This window comes from Chelon labrosus, assembly GCF_963514085.1.
Source record: "Chelon labrosus genome assembly, chromosome: 12".
NCBI lineage: Eukaryota > Metazoa > Chordata > Actinopteri > Mugiliformes > Mugilidae > Chelon > Chelon labrosus.
The window spans coordinates 26,990,416-27,008,675 of NC_140345.1; the positions used below are offsets into that span (position 1 = coordinate 26,990,416).

General features: G+C 43.4%; 1 protein-coding gene across 1 annotated transcript in view; it reads left to right on the forward strand.

Annotated features, from left to right (window-relative positions):
* znf385d (zinc finger protein 385D) overlaps positions 1-16,672 on the forward strand; it is an 87,728-nt gene extending 71,056 nt beyond the window's left edge. The window contains exons 5-8 of the mRNA XM_084556810.1: positions 6,982-7,344; positions 9,080-9,261; positions 12,612-12,713; positions 15,452-16,672. Coding sequence (XP_084412936.1) covers positions 6,982-7,344; positions 9,080-9,261; positions 12,612-12,713; positions 15,452-15,694 — 890 coding nt within the window. The 3' untranslated portion in view covers positions 15,695-16,672. The remainder of the gene's footprint in view (positions 1-6,981; positions 7,345-9,079; positions 9,262-12,611; positions 12,714-15,451) is intronic.
* The last annotated feature ends 1,588 nt before the right edge of the window (positions 16,673-18,260 follow it).

The following is an 18,260-nucleotide window of genomic DNA, read 5'->3' on the forward strand; positions in this document are numbered from 1 at the left end:
AAATGCACACGGGAAGGAGGCGTACAGGTGGAGGTCGATCACTCGCAGGTGCTTCAACCAGCGCTCAGTCATGTTCTGGCAGCAGTAATCAATAGGCACCCCCGCTTAAGGTCGTGAGATCTTGGCCGGGGCAGACTGTGAATGGAACAAAAGAACTGCAGCAGTAACATAGTCGGCCGTGGACAGAGTCAGCTCTTATCAGAACATGATGCACCATTTGGATTTGGTTTTTGGGGCGAGTTTCAGCCATAGAAAATATTGACGACGCATCTCCACTTCCTCCCACTGGTCAAACTGACGCTAGTGTCCCGGGCAAACAGTTTGGAGCCAGAGTCTGAGAGAGGAGCCTCTAGATTCCACATGCTTTGGTTTTTGAGGAGCTGTCATGGCGTCCAATTGTTATACAGTCTATGGTTTCAACCGATACGGAGAAAAAAATGATTCCTCTGCATGCAATTGGATAGTCCTACGACCAATCAAAGCCATTTAGCTGCAAACTAATTCAACTCCAGGGCGCTCAGATGACATGTATGACTAGAACTTGGACTAGAACTTTACTAAAGCATGATCAGTTCCCAACGGAGAGACTCCAGACCAACTTTCGGAAAGTTGGTGTGGGCATCCAGGCTAGGAGTAACACTAAAGGAAAGTGAATAGAGAAACATCACAACTGCTCAGTGTGGTTTCAGTACTTTAGGCCTAACTAACTGTTTGGTTCCACATAAATTAAGTATTGACTTTCTAAGATGCTTTTTGGATAAAAGCTTAACACTGAGTCACTGCCCTCAGTAAGCGATTCTCAGGCAGATTGGCGCTGAGGTGGAAACTGTACCTGAGTCCAGACCAAAGCTTTTAGTTTAGCTGTCACTCCTCTAGTGATGGGAAGTTCAGCTCTTTTTTGAGAGACGGCTCTTTTGTCACTGCTCCCAAAGAAGAACCAGCTCCCTCTGCTCCTGAACGGCTCTTTATTTAACATTGTTTATAGCCTAATATTTTAGCCCAGCACAGCAAATACATATGTTTTGTGTGTTGCTAAGCCCTTATGCATTCAATGTTTTTATGAGAAGCCTAATAATTGTCTCATTTCTGTGCATTTATTCTGTTACAAAAGCATTCTAACGTTTGTTTAATATTTCGATAAACCTTTAACTGTGCAAAGAAATGAACAAAACACTGTAATCAGATCCACACAAGCAAAAACAGAACCAGATAAATGGTGTAAATGTCCTTGTGCAGGTTTGAAGTGGAGCCTGCGCTTAATATTATTTTCATTTTGCAGTGAAGACACTCTGCTCTGCCATCGTTTCCAGGTGTCTGCTGTCTTACTCAGTCAACCACAGCATCTGTCCCCCACTCTTTTACATAATGGTATGATCTTAAGTCCTCTCATGTGACTGGCCACATAGCGTACCCATCAAAACAAAGTTCTGTCCCCCATCTTCACGCATGCAGAGACGAATGAGCAAAAGGAAAAAAAATAGCGGGGAGTCGGCTCTCCGTCGTTGGGAATCGGCTCTTCTGATTCACGACCAAGCATCGGCTATTAGAGTCGGCTCTTTTGCACATGACACATCACTACACTCCACATTCTCAACATCAGCTGTGGTTTTGCGTTTACAGGGAATCAAAATCAAAAGACCATGAGGACATTAAATCAGTTTTGAATGTTCTGGCGTTAAGGAAGAGGTGCAAAACTTCCAATAGCAAATGGCAAAAGTTTCAGTCAGGAACCTTGAAAACTTCCCTGCTTAAAATGAGGTAAATGGAGAAATAACTGACTTTCCAAATGGGTGACATAAACACATTGGCAAGTCTAAAACAGAAACAAGGCCAAGGGAGGCATATCCATAAATAAAACCAAAAGAAATCCCACAATGTCCATTTTTAAAACGCCCTTCTGTCTCGACTAGTTGACCCTTTTTTTTTTTAGCAGCTTTGAAATACCCCATAAGGAAATTATTGACTGCCAGTAAAGGTTGCAGCAAATCTGCAAAAGCATATGAAAACAAAAGCCTTTCTATTTCGAAATGTTTGGTATGTGACTGATTTAAGAAGAAAAAAAATTAATAAATAAAGGTTGGATGGAAGCTGGTGAGAGCCGCCACACCCAAGAATGTGTGCAGGGTGCAGAAACAGCGTGCACCAAGAGGAAAAGGCAAACTTGGACGTTAAGAAATACACAGTGAACATTCCCAGCAGAAGCGGAGAGAGAACACTTACGTAAAAATTAACTTTTCAATCATTCTTCTCCGAGGTCAGAGCATTTTCGTTCTAACTTCCACCTCCAATCAATGCCGAAATCCTTTTTAGACGAACTCTGTGGAGGTCAACGTGTTTTGTTGATTTATTGCTGCACAGCCGAGTCGTGGAAAATCAGTCCAGTGTGGACTACTGTGGATCCGTCTCTGCTGGAAATAATGGCTTTGCTCTGAACACTGTGCAAGTTATGTGTGAGAGAGCTGTTGGTGATAAGGTGAGGAGGTCAGACATCTGGAGGGAGATTGGAGCAGAACTGTTGACCTGTCAGACTGAAAAGAGCCAGTGGAGGTGGTTCGTCTGCAGATGGAGATTCTGAGGGCAGCGCGGGACATTATATCCAGAGCCGACTCTAACCATTTTGGTGCCCGGTGCAAGATTACGGTTCGGCACACCGACTTAGCTTAGCTACCCACTTGCTAGTAGAAATCAAAAGTCAAACAGCATTTTTTAACGTTCCTCCTCCCCTTTTCTCCGCTTTCTGAAAGCTGCACCTCACTGCTTGGATTTCATGACGACGACATCAATGTGGAAGCGTTATCTGAGCTGGGCACTGGTAACTCGTCCCATCCCTCGTCAGTCAAATAATGAAAAACAATGTGTTCTGTCTGAACAGAGGCTGCAAATTACTACAACTATTTTTCTTTTCTTTTCATTATTTGAGGGCTTGCAGCAGTGCCCCCTCCAGCAGGTGGTGCTCTCTAGGCGATGCCAAGAGCTGGCTTCAATTATATCCTTGTATATCTGCCCTCGAACACTTCACGATGCAAGGCTCTAGGATGTGGCGTGAAGGCTGCAAACGCGGACCTGACCAAGTGAAGGAAAGTCTTTATAGTATTTGAACAATGTCCGACTTCACTGTGTGTGTTTTTTTTGGCTTTTATTTGTATTTTCATTGCTGATTCAGACAAAATGGGCCAGCAGCCTGATAAAAGTCAACAGAGAACTACCGTGGTTTCTGTCGAACGCTATTCCAAAGTACATTTCTTTTTCACAACGCTTTATTAGCTAGAAAACAGCAGCTTATACCGCAGATTTCAATTTTACTCTAAAACACCTCCATTCACGTTTATTTAGGATCCACTTTGTTGCAGGGTTGCAACAAAAAAAGCTTGTTACCCTCATTGTTTCACCTCGCTGCATTCCGGCGCGGACGTCCCGTATTTTTGCACATTTATCAACGAGCTGCTGCTTTTCATTACCACAGAGATCTGCATTCAGAACGCGCAGCCTGTCTCATGATCGCGCCGCAAATTCCTCACTTGGAGTCAGTCAGCTGTAGGAGGGAGGGTATTGCATGTATAAATGCGCCTCAAACCCATTTCAGAAGGTTAATGGATTGGGTGCCGGCAGGCGCTGAAATATAAAAAGAAAAAACATCCAGCGCATATATTTACATGAGTCTGAAGCTTTTAGCTGAAGTTTTTCATCCAGACTGTCAGTGGAATAAGCCTCGATCCACGGTGGAGCCTGGGAGTTAGAGAAGCCACTTTGGGACAGTAAAGTCACAGGATTCAGCCACAACATTATGACCACCTTCCTAATATCCCTTGTGGTTCATCAGAGAATGGACATGGGCCTTCTGAGGGACACAGAATGTCGTTAGTGAGGGGAGGTGCCTCTGTGGATCATCCCACAGATACTTGATCAGTTTGGGATCTAGTGAATTTGGAGGCCAGGTCAACACCTTGTGCTGTTCTTCATGTTTTTTTTTTAGTTGTTCCTAAAGTGTTTTTGTGTGTGTGTCTGTGTCAGGCTGCATCCTGCTGGGGATGGCTGCTGCCATCAAGGAGTGTCATTGCTATGGGGTGGGGGTGCCTGGTCTGGTCTAGGTGGGTGCTACATGTCTAAGTAACATCCACACCAATGAATGCCAGGTCCAAACGTTTCCCAGCAGAACAGAATTGTCACAAGATGCACAACGTTATTCACTCCTCCTGTCGGTGGTCATAATGTTGTGGCTGATCGGTGTATGTATGAGCATTTCTTTCTTTTTCTTTTTTACTACTGCACTTTATAGTGTGCTGTATGTGATCCTGTATTCTGTATTCTGGTTAAACAACTGTTAAACTCCTAAAAGTATTTTTAATCTCCACTTTCATACATAACCAGTCTGCTGCTGGATATTTTAACACTGTGCTGAGCCACTGTGATGAAATTTCATTCAATGCACACACCTGAATGACTATAAAGTCTAAGTCTAACATAAAACAGACAATCTTCACAATCATCTGTCTCATATTTTCTTACGTACCCGATGTCTAAACTTACTCCACGTACTCCAGGTCATAATGACAGAAACATACCTGCTGCTCTGATTTATTTCCCAGCTAAGTGACCCCGTTCAATTCGAAGGCCTGTCTCTATGGCGCCGACCGCCGACACCTCCGCCGGGGACAAACCAGAACCACACATAATAGCCCCACAAAAATAGCATGACATAATTCACTATTGATCCGCGCTCTCCCGGGCTCGGCTGATCTTCATTTCGTGACAGTGGAGTTGCGGGGAACTGGGAGGCGTTGGCATCGATCAGGTGCCGCCGCTGCCGCCAAGGATAAAATTTCATTTTCGCAAAACGTGGCGGCCTGTCCTCTGTATTCCCCGTGCAGACGCGTGCCGTTGCGCTCTGAGTCAAATATATCGATCCTCTGCTGGCTTTTGTTCCTAAAAATATCAGACGTGTCTTTCGGGGCGCGGCGGCAGCTCTTTGTGCACATTAATGTGATCCCTCATGCTAATGGTGGATTAGAGGTCTGACCGGTTTGCTGAGCTGTACATGAACTCGTAGCATTTTTATCGTCATGAATATTAATCAAGGAAACTTGTCTCTTGTTTAGAAGGTCAGCTCTGATGTGCTGAATCTAATTGGACTGCTCTTTGTTTGGCTTGTTTTCCGCTTCAGGACCAGAGTTCACTTTGACAGCTACTTGATTTAGTCTTAGTCTTTAGGGCTGTTTAACTTTTAACTATTATATTTAGTCAAAATGCAACTTACAACATTAAATTTGGCAGCTATTTTATGTCGTATTTAGACAACATAGTAATCACCAATTTAACTAAGCTTATGCATCGACACTGCACTCTCAGACACTTGTGCAATTCTACATATCCCTTTCTAGAGTTGGATATCAGTCTGCTGGGCTGTCCTTGATCATTTATAAAATTGGATTATCACACTGCCTGGATTAACTAATCAAATAGGTAGGAGCCTCCTATTGGATAATTACTGCATGGGTGATTATCTTTCAGCTGGCAACAAGTTATTTAACCCCAACTGATGCAATGAGTAGCTTCTCATTTCTTAAACAACCATGTCTAAAGACACATCCTGTGGTCGTAGAAAAGATGTTAGTCTGTTTGAGAAGGTTATTCCATCAATGGATTTTTTTCTTCCCTGATGTTCACGGGCATATTCCAAGATGACAATGTCAGGATTCATGGGGCTCAGATTGTGAAAGAGTGGTTCAGGGAGCATGAGACATCATTTTCACACATGGATTGGCCACCACAGAGTCCAGACCTTAACCCCATTGAGAATATTTGGGATGTGCTGGAGAAGGCTTTGCTCAGTGGTCAGACTCTCCCATCATCAATACAAGATCTTGGTGGAAAATGAATGAAACACTGGATGGAAATAAATCTGGTGACATTGGAGAAGATTATGGAAACAATGCCACAGAGGATGTGTGCTGTAATCAAAGCTAAAGCAGGTCCAAAGGGGTCCGACGAAATATTGTGACCTTTTTTTTTTTTTTTTGGGTCAGGTAGTATATTTACATGTTATTGCAGAGGTAGTATGGGTAATAAATAACTATACATGTCAACAGGAGGCAGTTGAGATAAGAGAGATGAAAGAGGTAGTATGCACAAATGCTAATCTATTCTACACGCTGCTGTACTCTGTTTAAATAAGTGTCAGTAAAAAGCCATCAGAAGAGAATAACTTGATGAATGCAAAACTTTTAAAGTACTTAGATGAGACTCATTAACTTCATAGTTATCTTACTGACTGACGGAGGCTGCATAAATAGAAGGGTGATGATACTTTCCATCTAATAGATTCCCTTAAGATTCCCTTAAACCCAAAAAATCTAAGAAACTTTGAATTTACATGAGCTGAACCTTTTTGTTTTCTCGCCTGAATCCTTACAAATGCTCACAGAGTCCAAATCTTTTCGGCTGCATTTACCAGTTCAAATGCTCGACCCCGTTTGGCAGCAGTGAGTCCATTCAAGCTGGAAAAAGCAGTTTACTGTTTGAGGGTTTCTCAGAGAGACTCGCTGCTGCTGCTGCTGCTGCTGCTGCTGCTTGTTCCAGTGAATGACTTTAAACTTGTGGTATTTGTGGAGACTTGAACTCTGCAGAAGTTGCCGGAGGGCGATGCGGCGTGTGCTCGCGGCCAGACTGGGCTTTTGCTTTTCCAGAGTCTTTCCTGCCTCATTTATCTACAACACTCCTCCGTTGTCGTCTTTATCTCGGTCCAGCTGTCATAAAGCCCCCCTTGTTGTTGCGCTGCCGTTCAACTATTTCCAAATCTCAGCTTTCATATATGTAATGGTATGTTCTTGAACGAAGCAAACAAATAAAATGATCCTCTAATGTCTGAATCAGAGGATGCTCAGCCACCTGTTGGGTGAACATCTCATGAATAAAACATGATTTTTTTTGGTCTCTAAATGATGGATGGAGGATTCAAAACAAATCATGTATTTCTCTGTACAGATGGCGTCCCTGGAACGGCGCCTCTACCGCTCTCCCCTGCTCTCAGGCTGGCACAACCGATGGCATCCTTGGCGGCCCAGACCACGTCAACGCCCTGCGCACCTGTGGCCTCGCCGGTAGCCCTGGCGGCCCTGGCAGCCCCGGCAGCCCCCGCCCCAGAGACCACCCCGGCGGCCGGGGGAGACGAAGAGACGGCGAAGCTCGACCCGCCCTCAGAACCCGACCTGGAGCCCGAGGCCGAGGCCGAAGCCAACGCAGAGACGGACCCGGAAACAGAGGAGGAGAAGGCCCGACGTCTGCTCTACTGCTCACTCTGCAAGGTGGCGGTCAACTCGGCGTCGCAGCTGGAGGCCCACAACAGCGGTGAGAGGCTTAAAGAGTCTGGGTGTGCTGTACGAGGGAGGGCTCTGCCTGCTGGGTGACTACATGTGGTTCTCTCAGTACGCTCTAATTAGGCAGGATTATTATTTCAAATTCCTGGCTGGGCAATTTGTACGACAAACGCACTTTTTATGCAGGGGCTTTTATCTGCTGGGTCTCTTCAGTTAAATTGACTGCATTCAACAATCATCTTCATTTTTCATTTATTCCGGATTTGACGGTGGTTTCCCTGGAAACCGTTTGTAAAACTTTGATCAGGTACTTGCTTTTCTGAATGAGTCATCTTCAGCTTTTGGTTGAAGCTTTATGCACATCAAGGTCCTGCTGAGTTGGAGTTTTTAAGAGCATAATTTATTGAAAGTTTGGACAAGGGAACAAAGTAAAATGAGGATTTAAAACATCAAAACAAACAAAAAAAAAACTTATCCTGTGAAGGCTGGTGGGACTGGAGCATGTAACCTACAGATAAAACTGCAAAGACTCACATTTTGATGTTCCTAGTGGTTGTCAGTGGCGACTGTCAGTCATCATGATGTCACATCCTGTTTTAGTTGGGCTCAACAACTAACAAGGAGAGGGGGTGGAGCTTATGACCTATACTGCAGCCAGCCACCAGGGGGAGCTCCAAATGCTTTGGCTTCACTTTTGTGCAGCTGTCATGGCGTCCACTTTTTATACAGTCTGTGATTCACAGTCACGTGCAACCTGGAGGAAAGATCCACGCAGAGAAGAACATGTAAACTCTGCTCAACTGCACCAAAGTGAAGCCAACGAAAAAAAAGAAAATGAAGAAAAACACCCACTGAAATTTTCATGTGCAGATTTTTGGTTGCGCAAGTGACCTCTAAGCCCCACACGAGAACTCGCTGATCAAAATTATTCCTCTCAGCCTATTCTTGTAACAGCGGCATCTTTTTTAGCTGCTGTAATCGCTGAAATATTTCATTTGTTTTCAATAAAAACCATAAGTCTTTAGGGTCTTTAGGTTCGGCGCTTGAGTCCAATTGACAGTGACAGCTCTGCAGAGACTTGGAACTCCTTCTTACGGCCCTTCAACCCTTTGGGTATTACTCAACTGATCCATATGTGCTGGGCGAAATATTATGCAGAATAAAGCAGCGACTCTGACTCCGTTGGTTGGATCGTAAAAAGGGTAAAGATTATAAAAAAAGAAAAACTGGAACGGTGCTGTTTTAGAAACGAACAGAAATAATTCCTGGATGGCTGATAGATGTGGTCCCTGCAGCACAGCACAGTATGTGTTATCTTCATTGTACTCAGTGTACTATTAGATATGTACCACCGTGCAACCTGGCAGGTGAGATGTGATTCATTATTAAACCAGTCTGGAGTCACTGATTCCACCCTCCAGCCTCTATTTTGTAAAGTTTTGTTGTGTTTTTTTGCTAAAAAAGGTGGAATTATAAATTATAAATGTGTATTTTCTTAGGCTAAATACAAAAATGTGTTTCATCGTTCATGATGGATTTATTCTATGTCAAACACAGCTCAAAGGTCAAATATGTAAGCGGCAAGTTTAACTTCTGCACTGTTGGACTACACAGTTTTAGGAGAATTTACAAGCTGACCTTCTCTACACCGACCCCCATAATCCTCAGCTCACAAAAAAATGCGCATGCCTCAGATGCCGCCTCTCCTTCAAGCGGCGTGTGGGGTTCACGCTCCGACCCTAACCGCCTCCCGTTTGAACCCGCAGGTACGAAGCACAAGACGATGCTCGAGGCCAGGACCGGCGTGGGCTCCATCAAGTCTTTCCCCCGAGCGGGAGTCAAAAGCAAACTGGCCACGACCTCCAAATCGTCGACAGGCCTGCAGAACAAAACGTTTTACTGTGAGACGTGTGATGTGCATGTCAACTCAGAGACTCAGCTAAAACAGGTGAGAGGGACGAACGGAAAACACTCAAGTCACAGATGAACTGGGAGATGAATTCAATGTAAAATAGTTCCTTGCTTTTACACTCACAGGGATTGTCTAACATTTAGACATTAATTAAAAAAAATAATCAACCTTTTAAATAGCATTGCATTCTACTGGATTACACTGGGTTATATTGCAGAGCAAGTATAAACGCTGAATTATATTCTTTCATTCATTCATTTTCTGCAACCGCTTGTGCTCTGGAGGGTTGCAGGGGGGGGAGCTGGAGCCTATCCCAGCTGTCACTGGGCGAGAGGCGGGGTACAGACACTGGACAGGTCTCCAGTCTATCACAGGGCTAACACAGAGAGACACTCACACCTACGGCCAATTTAGAATCACCAATGAACCTAACCAGCATGTCTTTGGACGGTGGGAGGAAGCTGGAGTACCTGGAGAGAACCCACGCAGACACAGGGAGAACATGCAAACACCACACAAAAACGACCCAGATGGATTAGAACCCAGAACCTTCTTCTTGCTGGGAGGCATCAGTGCTAGCCGTGGAGACAACAGAGTTTACAAAAATGACTGCTCTGCTAGCTACCTGCTCTGCAGTCAACATGATATTTGATTGAATTAATGTATAAATCGGAGTCATCTTTTTTATAAGAATGTTTTTATTGACATAACTGGACAAATAATGCATTCAGTGTTTTTTTACAAGCACACTGGGGTTACTTGGTGAAATCAGGTTAGGGAGGGAAAACAGTTACATTCACTGTAATAACCTGATTACTGTGGTAGCTGAGTTTACCTGCAGCTGAGGTTAAATCAAATTTCTCGCTCCCCTCCCACCACATCTGTGAAGCCAGGATGGAGAGCGTGAGGCACATTAAGCCGCTGCTTGAAAATTAGCTCCTTTTTCGAGCTTTCAGGGGATTTAGATTGATGATACGTTAAAGCTCTGCGCTGACGGAACGTGCAGTTTGCTGGCTGAAACTTTTTACACGTTGACTTTAGCGTGGGATTTTATGTCCTGATGGATATGACGATGCGGCGGCTGGTAATGAATTTTCCTTTCAATCATGCCGTGCTGCTTTCACAGCACAGATTCATTTTATTTTTTTTTGTCTAAAGTCTTTGTCGTGCGCTTCTGAGGAAATCTGTAGAGAAAGATTTTCAAGTGAAGAGGAGGTTAAATCAGGCTACGATAGAAAATCCCTCTGACTCAGATAAAATCTTAGTAGCTGCTGAGGGTCACTCCACATCTTCTTCTCCTGTAGATCGCTCCGTCATGGGTGGGGACGTCATCTCAGATGCCTGAAAAGCATTCCCTCCGTTTTGTCTGCGCTAACCTTCAGATTTCTCCCTGAAAACAGACAGGCTTTTGTATAAATTTTTCATGCAAGGACTTTCACTTTAGTGCCTCTGAACGGCAGCGAGTCTTTGTGAAAAGAATCCAGCGTGACAAATCTCAGCTACAGCTTGAAACCAGAAGAAAAAGTGTGATTGTTAAATCCACTGCGAGGACTTGAGAAACGTAGACACAGCCAGAACGCTGCCTTTAGTTGTTGTCGACGTGCACTCACGCTGAATTATTTACCGGCTGGAGGTTGGAGAGTATTTCTGTACGTGTCAGTCCGGATTCTTGTCTGTGGTTTGTTTATTCAGATCCGCTGGTTTGATGTTACAGCATCAAGAAGCCCACGAAAGTTTCTCAACGGGTTTTAACACGACAACATAATGTGTTGTTCAGTCTCTCTTCTCTCCACCTTGCAGAGCTGGAACTTTTTCACAATGTGTGGCTCCAGTCACGATGAAAGCTGTAACAGGTTTCACATTGATAGAAAGATGTGTAGTTTTGGTCCTGCCATCAACAAACGATAGTCTGAAGGTGTGTCTAGTCTGAGGTAGAGGTAATAGGTGGGCATGATAAGTATCTGTGTAGAATTATGAAACTGGATGTGAATCTTTAGGACAAATCTCAATCGATTAAAATATTTAATCGCGATTAATCGCATGATTCCCACAGTTAAGGTGCGATTAATGCAAATGTATGTAATTATTATTGCAACAATCCAACACAATGACAATAGCATCCAGAATATTCTTCACTGTAACCCCAAAAAGGTACTGCACGCTCCAAAAATATGCCCACGTCTCCATTGTGAGGGCTCCCTGCAGCAGCTGTGTGCTAGCGGGTGGTGTTTGGGACCAGAGTGATCCGGGGGTGGCTCGGTTTGGGTCGACAGTGAATGCTTTCCATGAGGTGGGGGCTTTGGAGCTTAGATTGCTGCTTGGTTCAGGTCAAGGGTCATATCACAGACGGTGTTATTAACACACATAGTTACTATGGAGGCCGCCAGAGAAAACTGTTCGGACAACTACTAGTTGTTCACTAATAAAAATTTACTTCACCACCACTTTATGAAACCCAATGTTTGTGCTCTTGACTTTAGAACATGAAGATTTACTATTATTTGAGGAAAGTTGGTCAAAACCTTTGCAAAAATGGTCCCATTTGCTTTTCAGAGTATTTCAATCAGTGGTTGGGACACCAGGGATCAGGACTCAAATGCAGCATTATTTTGAAGGTAGCTGATTGGAGATAGACACAAATGAAGTGGGCCTAACCAAAACAAAACAAAACAAAAGGGTAATCTAGGCAAACAGGAATAAAAATGTGGATGTGAAGAGCAGGTACACAAGCTGAATGAAAATTGGTCAGAGGTGAGTTGGATTGTGGTAGATAGGTGTCTGGAAGCAGAAAGCCACAGAGACATAAAACTATATTCATATTTTTCTTCTGGGGCCTGTAGGGATTTATCGCGGTCATCTGACAAAATATCTCGAAGCATTTGGTTTGTTTTCCATGAAATTCGCTATTCTTGGGATTTTCAAATTAGGGAACATGCACATAAAAACCTTAACTGAGAACCAAAGCAAAACGCTGCTAAAAGGCTAAAATGCTAAAAGGCTAAAAGACTCCCCAGAGATTGAACCATTCTGATTTGAATCCTTTCTCTGCAGCCAGCCTCAGGACAGACGTCAGCTAAATTATTAAGTATTAGATTTACCTGGTAAACGTCCACGTCTACCTGCGGTTACCCTGCATTGTTTCCCCCCCCTCTGTTGCCATAGCTACACAGCCAGCCATTATAAAAGTCTTATAGCGTGTTGACATTGGAAACGACAGAAGCGGCGGCCAACCTTTAACTTCCCTCCTTGGTTTTCTCCTCTCTGACGTAAAAAGGAACATTTGAGAGTTGCATTATTAAAGCACATGCATGAAGTGACTCACTGAAGCTAACACCGTCGCGCCTTTCGCCTCATTTCAAGCTTGTTTTTCTCGTCTCGTTTTTCAGCACATCAGCAGCCGGCGTCATAAAGACCGAGCGGCAGGTAAACCGGCCAAGCCTAAATACAGCCCCTACAGCAAACCGCAGAAAGGCCAGACCAAGCAGCCGGTGAGTCACGAGCACGCCTCAGTCCTCTTATCAGCAGCACGAGTCCTGTCGCCATGACTCAGAGACAGACTCCTACTGTATCCACCAGTTACGCTCTGATATTTTTCTGTTACTCATTCTCGTTTTGTTTTTTTTCCTCTCTCCTCACCCAGACGTTTTTCAGTTTCTGCAGTGTCTCCTGTTTTACTTTGAAATTTATTTGCTCATCAGCAAATATACCCACCTCCACGCTTCTCCTAAAGCGCGCACGTTCAATCCACTTGGCTGCACTTAATCAGTAAAATGTCAGCTTTCATAACCAGATCACATGCTGAACCGGCTTTTATTAAAAAAAGCGAACGACGCCGTGCGATTTCAAATCTTGATATTTTATCGACTAAATGGCAACGGGCGTCGAATGCTGTTCAGAAGCCATCGTAAACGTCGGTTTTGACTCATCTGGAGTAGCTCTGCGTGGGATCGTCTTAGAGTCAGGCAAGCTGCCAAACAATAAGAAAAAGTGGAGTAACTTTTTAAATACCTGACATTATAGCTGAACTCTCCATTACCTGCTTCCCCTGGTTTCAAACTTCCTTGCTCTCCAGGTGAGATGAAGCAGAGGTTTAAAGGTTGATTCTTTTAAACGTCACATGACACAGGATGGTAGCTGCATGGATTCAGGATGAAGGAGAGACGAACGTTTCGTTTCGCTGAAGGCGTCAGAAAGCGGCATTCATCACTCCCAGTGTTTGCCGAGGCGAGGCGCGGGGCGGGGGTTTACCAGTGCGGGGGGAAATTACTTTTTTTTTCTGAAACCCATCATTGACTGAGTTAACGGAGAGGAGCTTCTCTGATGAGCGCAGAGTAAAGAATGCTTCCCATAGGGTTTCAGCGCCTCGGTCGGTGATTGATAAGCCATGACAACGGCTGCCACGCTGCTGCTGAGAGAACGCAGCTTTTCCATCACTGATACAGGAGATTAAACCAGATAACTTTAGTGACCTTTTCACCCTATTAGTCTGCGTTTGAATGTCACAGGCTTCTCTTTTCATTTGGATTTTAACATGCATGAAATAAAAAATAAATAAAATCTCCTGTAAAACAAAACAACCTACAAAATTCTTCTTATCGTTATCTTTTGTCAACTTTTTTTGTTGCCTTTACTTTTTAGCGCTAAACAAAAAGACTCATTCCCCACGCGGGGCCGACGGGATCTGCAGGTCAAGCGACCGAAATAAAATAACAAACAGGTTGACATTTTCTTTTCTGCCTCTGATATCAGCACTGGTGCCGTGCAGATCGTCGGGAACAGTTTCAGCAATTAGCAGCTGATTTCTGGCACCTGTTCGATGCCCTGCGTTAAACTCCCAGGCCCCCGACTCTCTGCAGCCTCAGGGTTTCTTTTTCTTTTTTTTTTTTGTTTTATTTCTTGTAATACATCAAATTCACAAGTTAAAGCCTGTGTTTGAGCACAGCACATACAGGCTGCAGAGGAAAAGTCTGGGAAACAACGACAAAGCGGATAAATGGATAAAGGTCACATTTTCAATTCAGAACACACGGGACAAATACAGATCGTTTCTAACGTAATATATTGGATATAAGGAACCATTTAATCGTATTCTAACAGATTAAAGGGGAAATACTGTTTTTTACAACCTGGACCTTATTACTGGCATAAAATACAGTCGTTCACTCACCCATATAACTTTTGTGTCATTTGTATTCGTTCGGGAGATATTTAGATCTGCGTATATCCATATAGTGGGAGTGACTGGGGCACCGAAACGCAGCCTCTAAATAACGCACTGCCGCGAAACTCGTTCATTTCACCAATATTTTGTTATGATATGCTAGTGCTATTCCCTGTTGAGTCCGGAGTTACGTGTTATCATCATCTGGGGTCTGTAGGTTAATCTACAGATGATGTCTTCTCACCTGGATGATGTCGTCTCTGAGCACCGCGCACACCTGCAATGGTCGGCTTGTTTACCTGTAATTTGCTACTGCTAGTTTTTTGCAACATGGCTGAATATTTTTCCGATTCTGAGGTTGTGGACGAATCATAGCAGTATGGGGAATAGCACTAGTGTACGATAACAAAATATTGGTGATATGAACGAGTTTTGCGGCAGATAATGTGTTATTTAGAGGCTGTGTTTCGGTGCCCGAGTCACTCCCACTATATGGATATACGCAGATCTAAATATCTCCCGAAGGACTACAAATGACACAAAAGTTATATGGGTGAGTAAACGGCTGTATTTTATGCCAGAAATAAGGTCCAGGTTGTAAAAAACAGTAGTTCCCCTTTAATGTGTCGTTTGTTGAACAGTATATGGTAAAAAGGACCATCCCACACAACAAACCCCAAAGTTGGCACTGAATATCTGTTTGAATATGAAAGTTTTTATTAGATTTTTTTTGAGTACATGTGAATTCTAGTTTATATTTATGTTTCGGAGCTGTTCTAGTTCAGCTGCTCTCTTTTATTGTTGACCACTTCCATTATTTTACAAGTGGCTATGTCATTTTTATAAAATCAAGGGCATAGAGAGCGTCACGTGTGGAGTTTTAATGTCAGTAATTAAAGTTATATTTGCACTTATATCAAAAAATTCAAACAATTATGCTTTTTTCAGATTTTCAATAACGTTTTTCCAGCATCACTAGATGGATTTTATTAAATAATGACATTGTCTTGTCTGCCCCTGTGAGCCTACACCCTGTACTGACTGTGTTCTGTCTTCGTCCACCAGATAAAGTTGATTCTGGGGAAGGATCACCAGTGTCAGCCTCTGACCGCTCAGATCCTTCCCGCTCACCTGGCCGCGGTGGCGGCAGCCGCGGCCGCCATCAGCAACTCCTTCACGCACCGCAATAACCACGCCACCGCGACCCCCGCCCTCTTCCAGGCGCAGAGCCTCCCTGCCGCACTGCTCCGCCCGGCCCCTGGGCCAATCAGGACCTCCCACCCACAAGTCCTATTTGCCCCTTACTGACCCGTTTGAGCCAGGCAGAGTGTTTGGGTCGACCCATGCCAGGCCAAGGAGTCCTTTAAGCGTCGGTACTCCTTCTATGCATCCAGGATACGGAACATCTTCACACCACAATTGGACCTTTACTACTTCTCACGTGGATTATCCTTACACCTAAAAGCAGCGAAGCATTGGCCGCGTTCCTCGTGCTGGATTTATTTCTCTAATCTCACTGGACTCTAGTGCTTTTTCTGTGCCACCCTGCAGCCCACGGCCTCACCCCCAGACCCTGGACTTGGACCCACATCGTACCGCAATAATGTATAAAACTAACCCAGTGAACTATGCAGTGTCATTATTCCATGGTGCAAGGCACAGTTTGAGCGAAAGATACAGTAGGGATACATGCTCGTGGCACTAAGATCATTGCTTAAGTGGAGGATTATTGTCATTCATAATTTAAAAGGTTGTTACTGATCATTAGAGCGAGCGAGGCCCTCCTCTGTTCCTGTATGCACTTTAAGCCCTTCCTCTGTTGATGTCTACACTAGATGACCGTGTTAGATGGTTAGTGTGTGTCGTACCGTGCGTTTTTTTTGTATTCGTCCTCGCATATCTGTGTGTGTGTGTGAATGTGTACTTCAGCATGTGTTCACGTGCGTGCGTATGGGGTGTGCGTTTTCGGGATGCGTGTGTGTGAGAGAAAGCTTTCCGCCCGCCATAAGCCGCCCCGGTCGATATCCAGCACACATCGTCTCTGACCACGTCTCGGGCCAGAGGGACCACACAAGGCTTGTCTGTGTTATCTGTCAGTGTGTAAAAGGTGAACAATTTCAAATAAAAGAGCCCTAATTTGTTAAAGCTGCTGGCTCTGGCTAATATGTATGCAGTCGTGATGTTGGTTCAAGCATTGAAAGGTGTCCAAAAAAAGAAAATATCCAAAAAGACAAGCTGATATGAAGGAAATGTGTTTCTTGAAGAAGTTCATCCGAAGAGCTTCTTCTGTTTTAAAAGACTGGCAGGGTGTTGAGGTTATGAAAGGAACATCTGTGAGGGCTGCAACAGTCAGTGTCAGTGTAATGCAGTTTTGCCAGTTACATACAGTGCCATTTAAAAGTATATGCAACTACATTTCTGCATAAAAATTATGCAGAACATCAGCGAATTTTCATGCAAATAGAAGAAAATTATCCATTCGTTCATAGTTGTGAGTTGTAAGAAAAGTAAATGAACCCTTGTTTCAGGTATCTGCTGTGACCTGAAATGTTTCCGGTATCTGCTGATCTGTCGTCTTCAGCAGCCTGGATGACTTTTAGCCCTAACATGACCACTTCAGTTTTTTGTAGAACCACTTGTGTTCTTGGGCTCGTTGTCTTCCTGCATGACCCAGTTTCTCTTCACATTCAGCTTTTCTTCACTGGTAGAATTCAGAATTCATTGGTCCATCAATGATGACAAGCCATCCTGGTCCAGATGCAGCAGAACAGGCCCAAACAAGGACATTACCACCCCATGTTTCATGCAGGGATGCAGTTCTGATGCTGTAAACATGACGCCTCAAAAAATATCAAATAATTCCACTTTCCGTCCACTAAACATTGTCCCAATAGTCTTCTGGCTTGTCCACGTGATGTTGCTCAAACTGCAGATGGGCAGAAATGTTCTTTTTGGAAAGCAGTGTCTTTGTCCATCACGACATAGTTGTTCAGTGTTCTCCTGATGGTGGATTCAAGAACATTAGACCAGGTTTCAGTTTGTTTTAAAGAGTTTGTTTCTGCACATATAGACCTAGAAAACTAAACAACACAGATTTTAATTAACGTCACGCTCTAAGTGGGTGTAAGCGACCTTTTGCAGATAATTAATACAGCTGCACTTCCAACTGTAATCAACACAAGCTGCTGAAGTTAAATCACACTCTACACACTATCTGCACCAATTATCGGCAGAATATAGAGTGCCTATAAGAAGTATTCATTCCCCTTTTATTGCCTTTATAAAATGAATATGTGTCCTTTCAAATTAATTTTTTTAAGCAAAAATTATACAAAAAAATCAATTTTCTTTCAAAGTCAAAACAGATTTCTATAAGATAATGTCAATTAATTAAAAATAAATAATGATTTGCTAAAATATTCATCCCCGTCTTGTCAGTAAATGCACCTTTGGCCTCAATCACCACACTAAGCCTGTGGGGACCGGTCTCAATCAGGCATCAGACGTTTGGATAATTTAATTTTTTCTCAATTCCTCTTTGCAAAACTGCTCAAGCTCTATCAGGCTACACAGAGATATGCAAAGAAATATATATATATATATATAATTTTTACCCATATTCCATTTATAAAAGCGGAGGTGAATGCTTTTTATAGACCCTGCAAATACAGCACTCTATAATAAGAACATCTCTCTTAATAAGGTCTTCACATTAAAATATGTTATGAGTTTGAATAAAATGTTCCATTAATTTAATCTAAAAAGTTATGCACCAGATAAGTGTAATGCAAAAAATAAAAAACTAATAGATTTACGAAATGAATAAAAACAATTGACAATGTACAGAATGAACTGCAGTTTGAATCAAAATGTA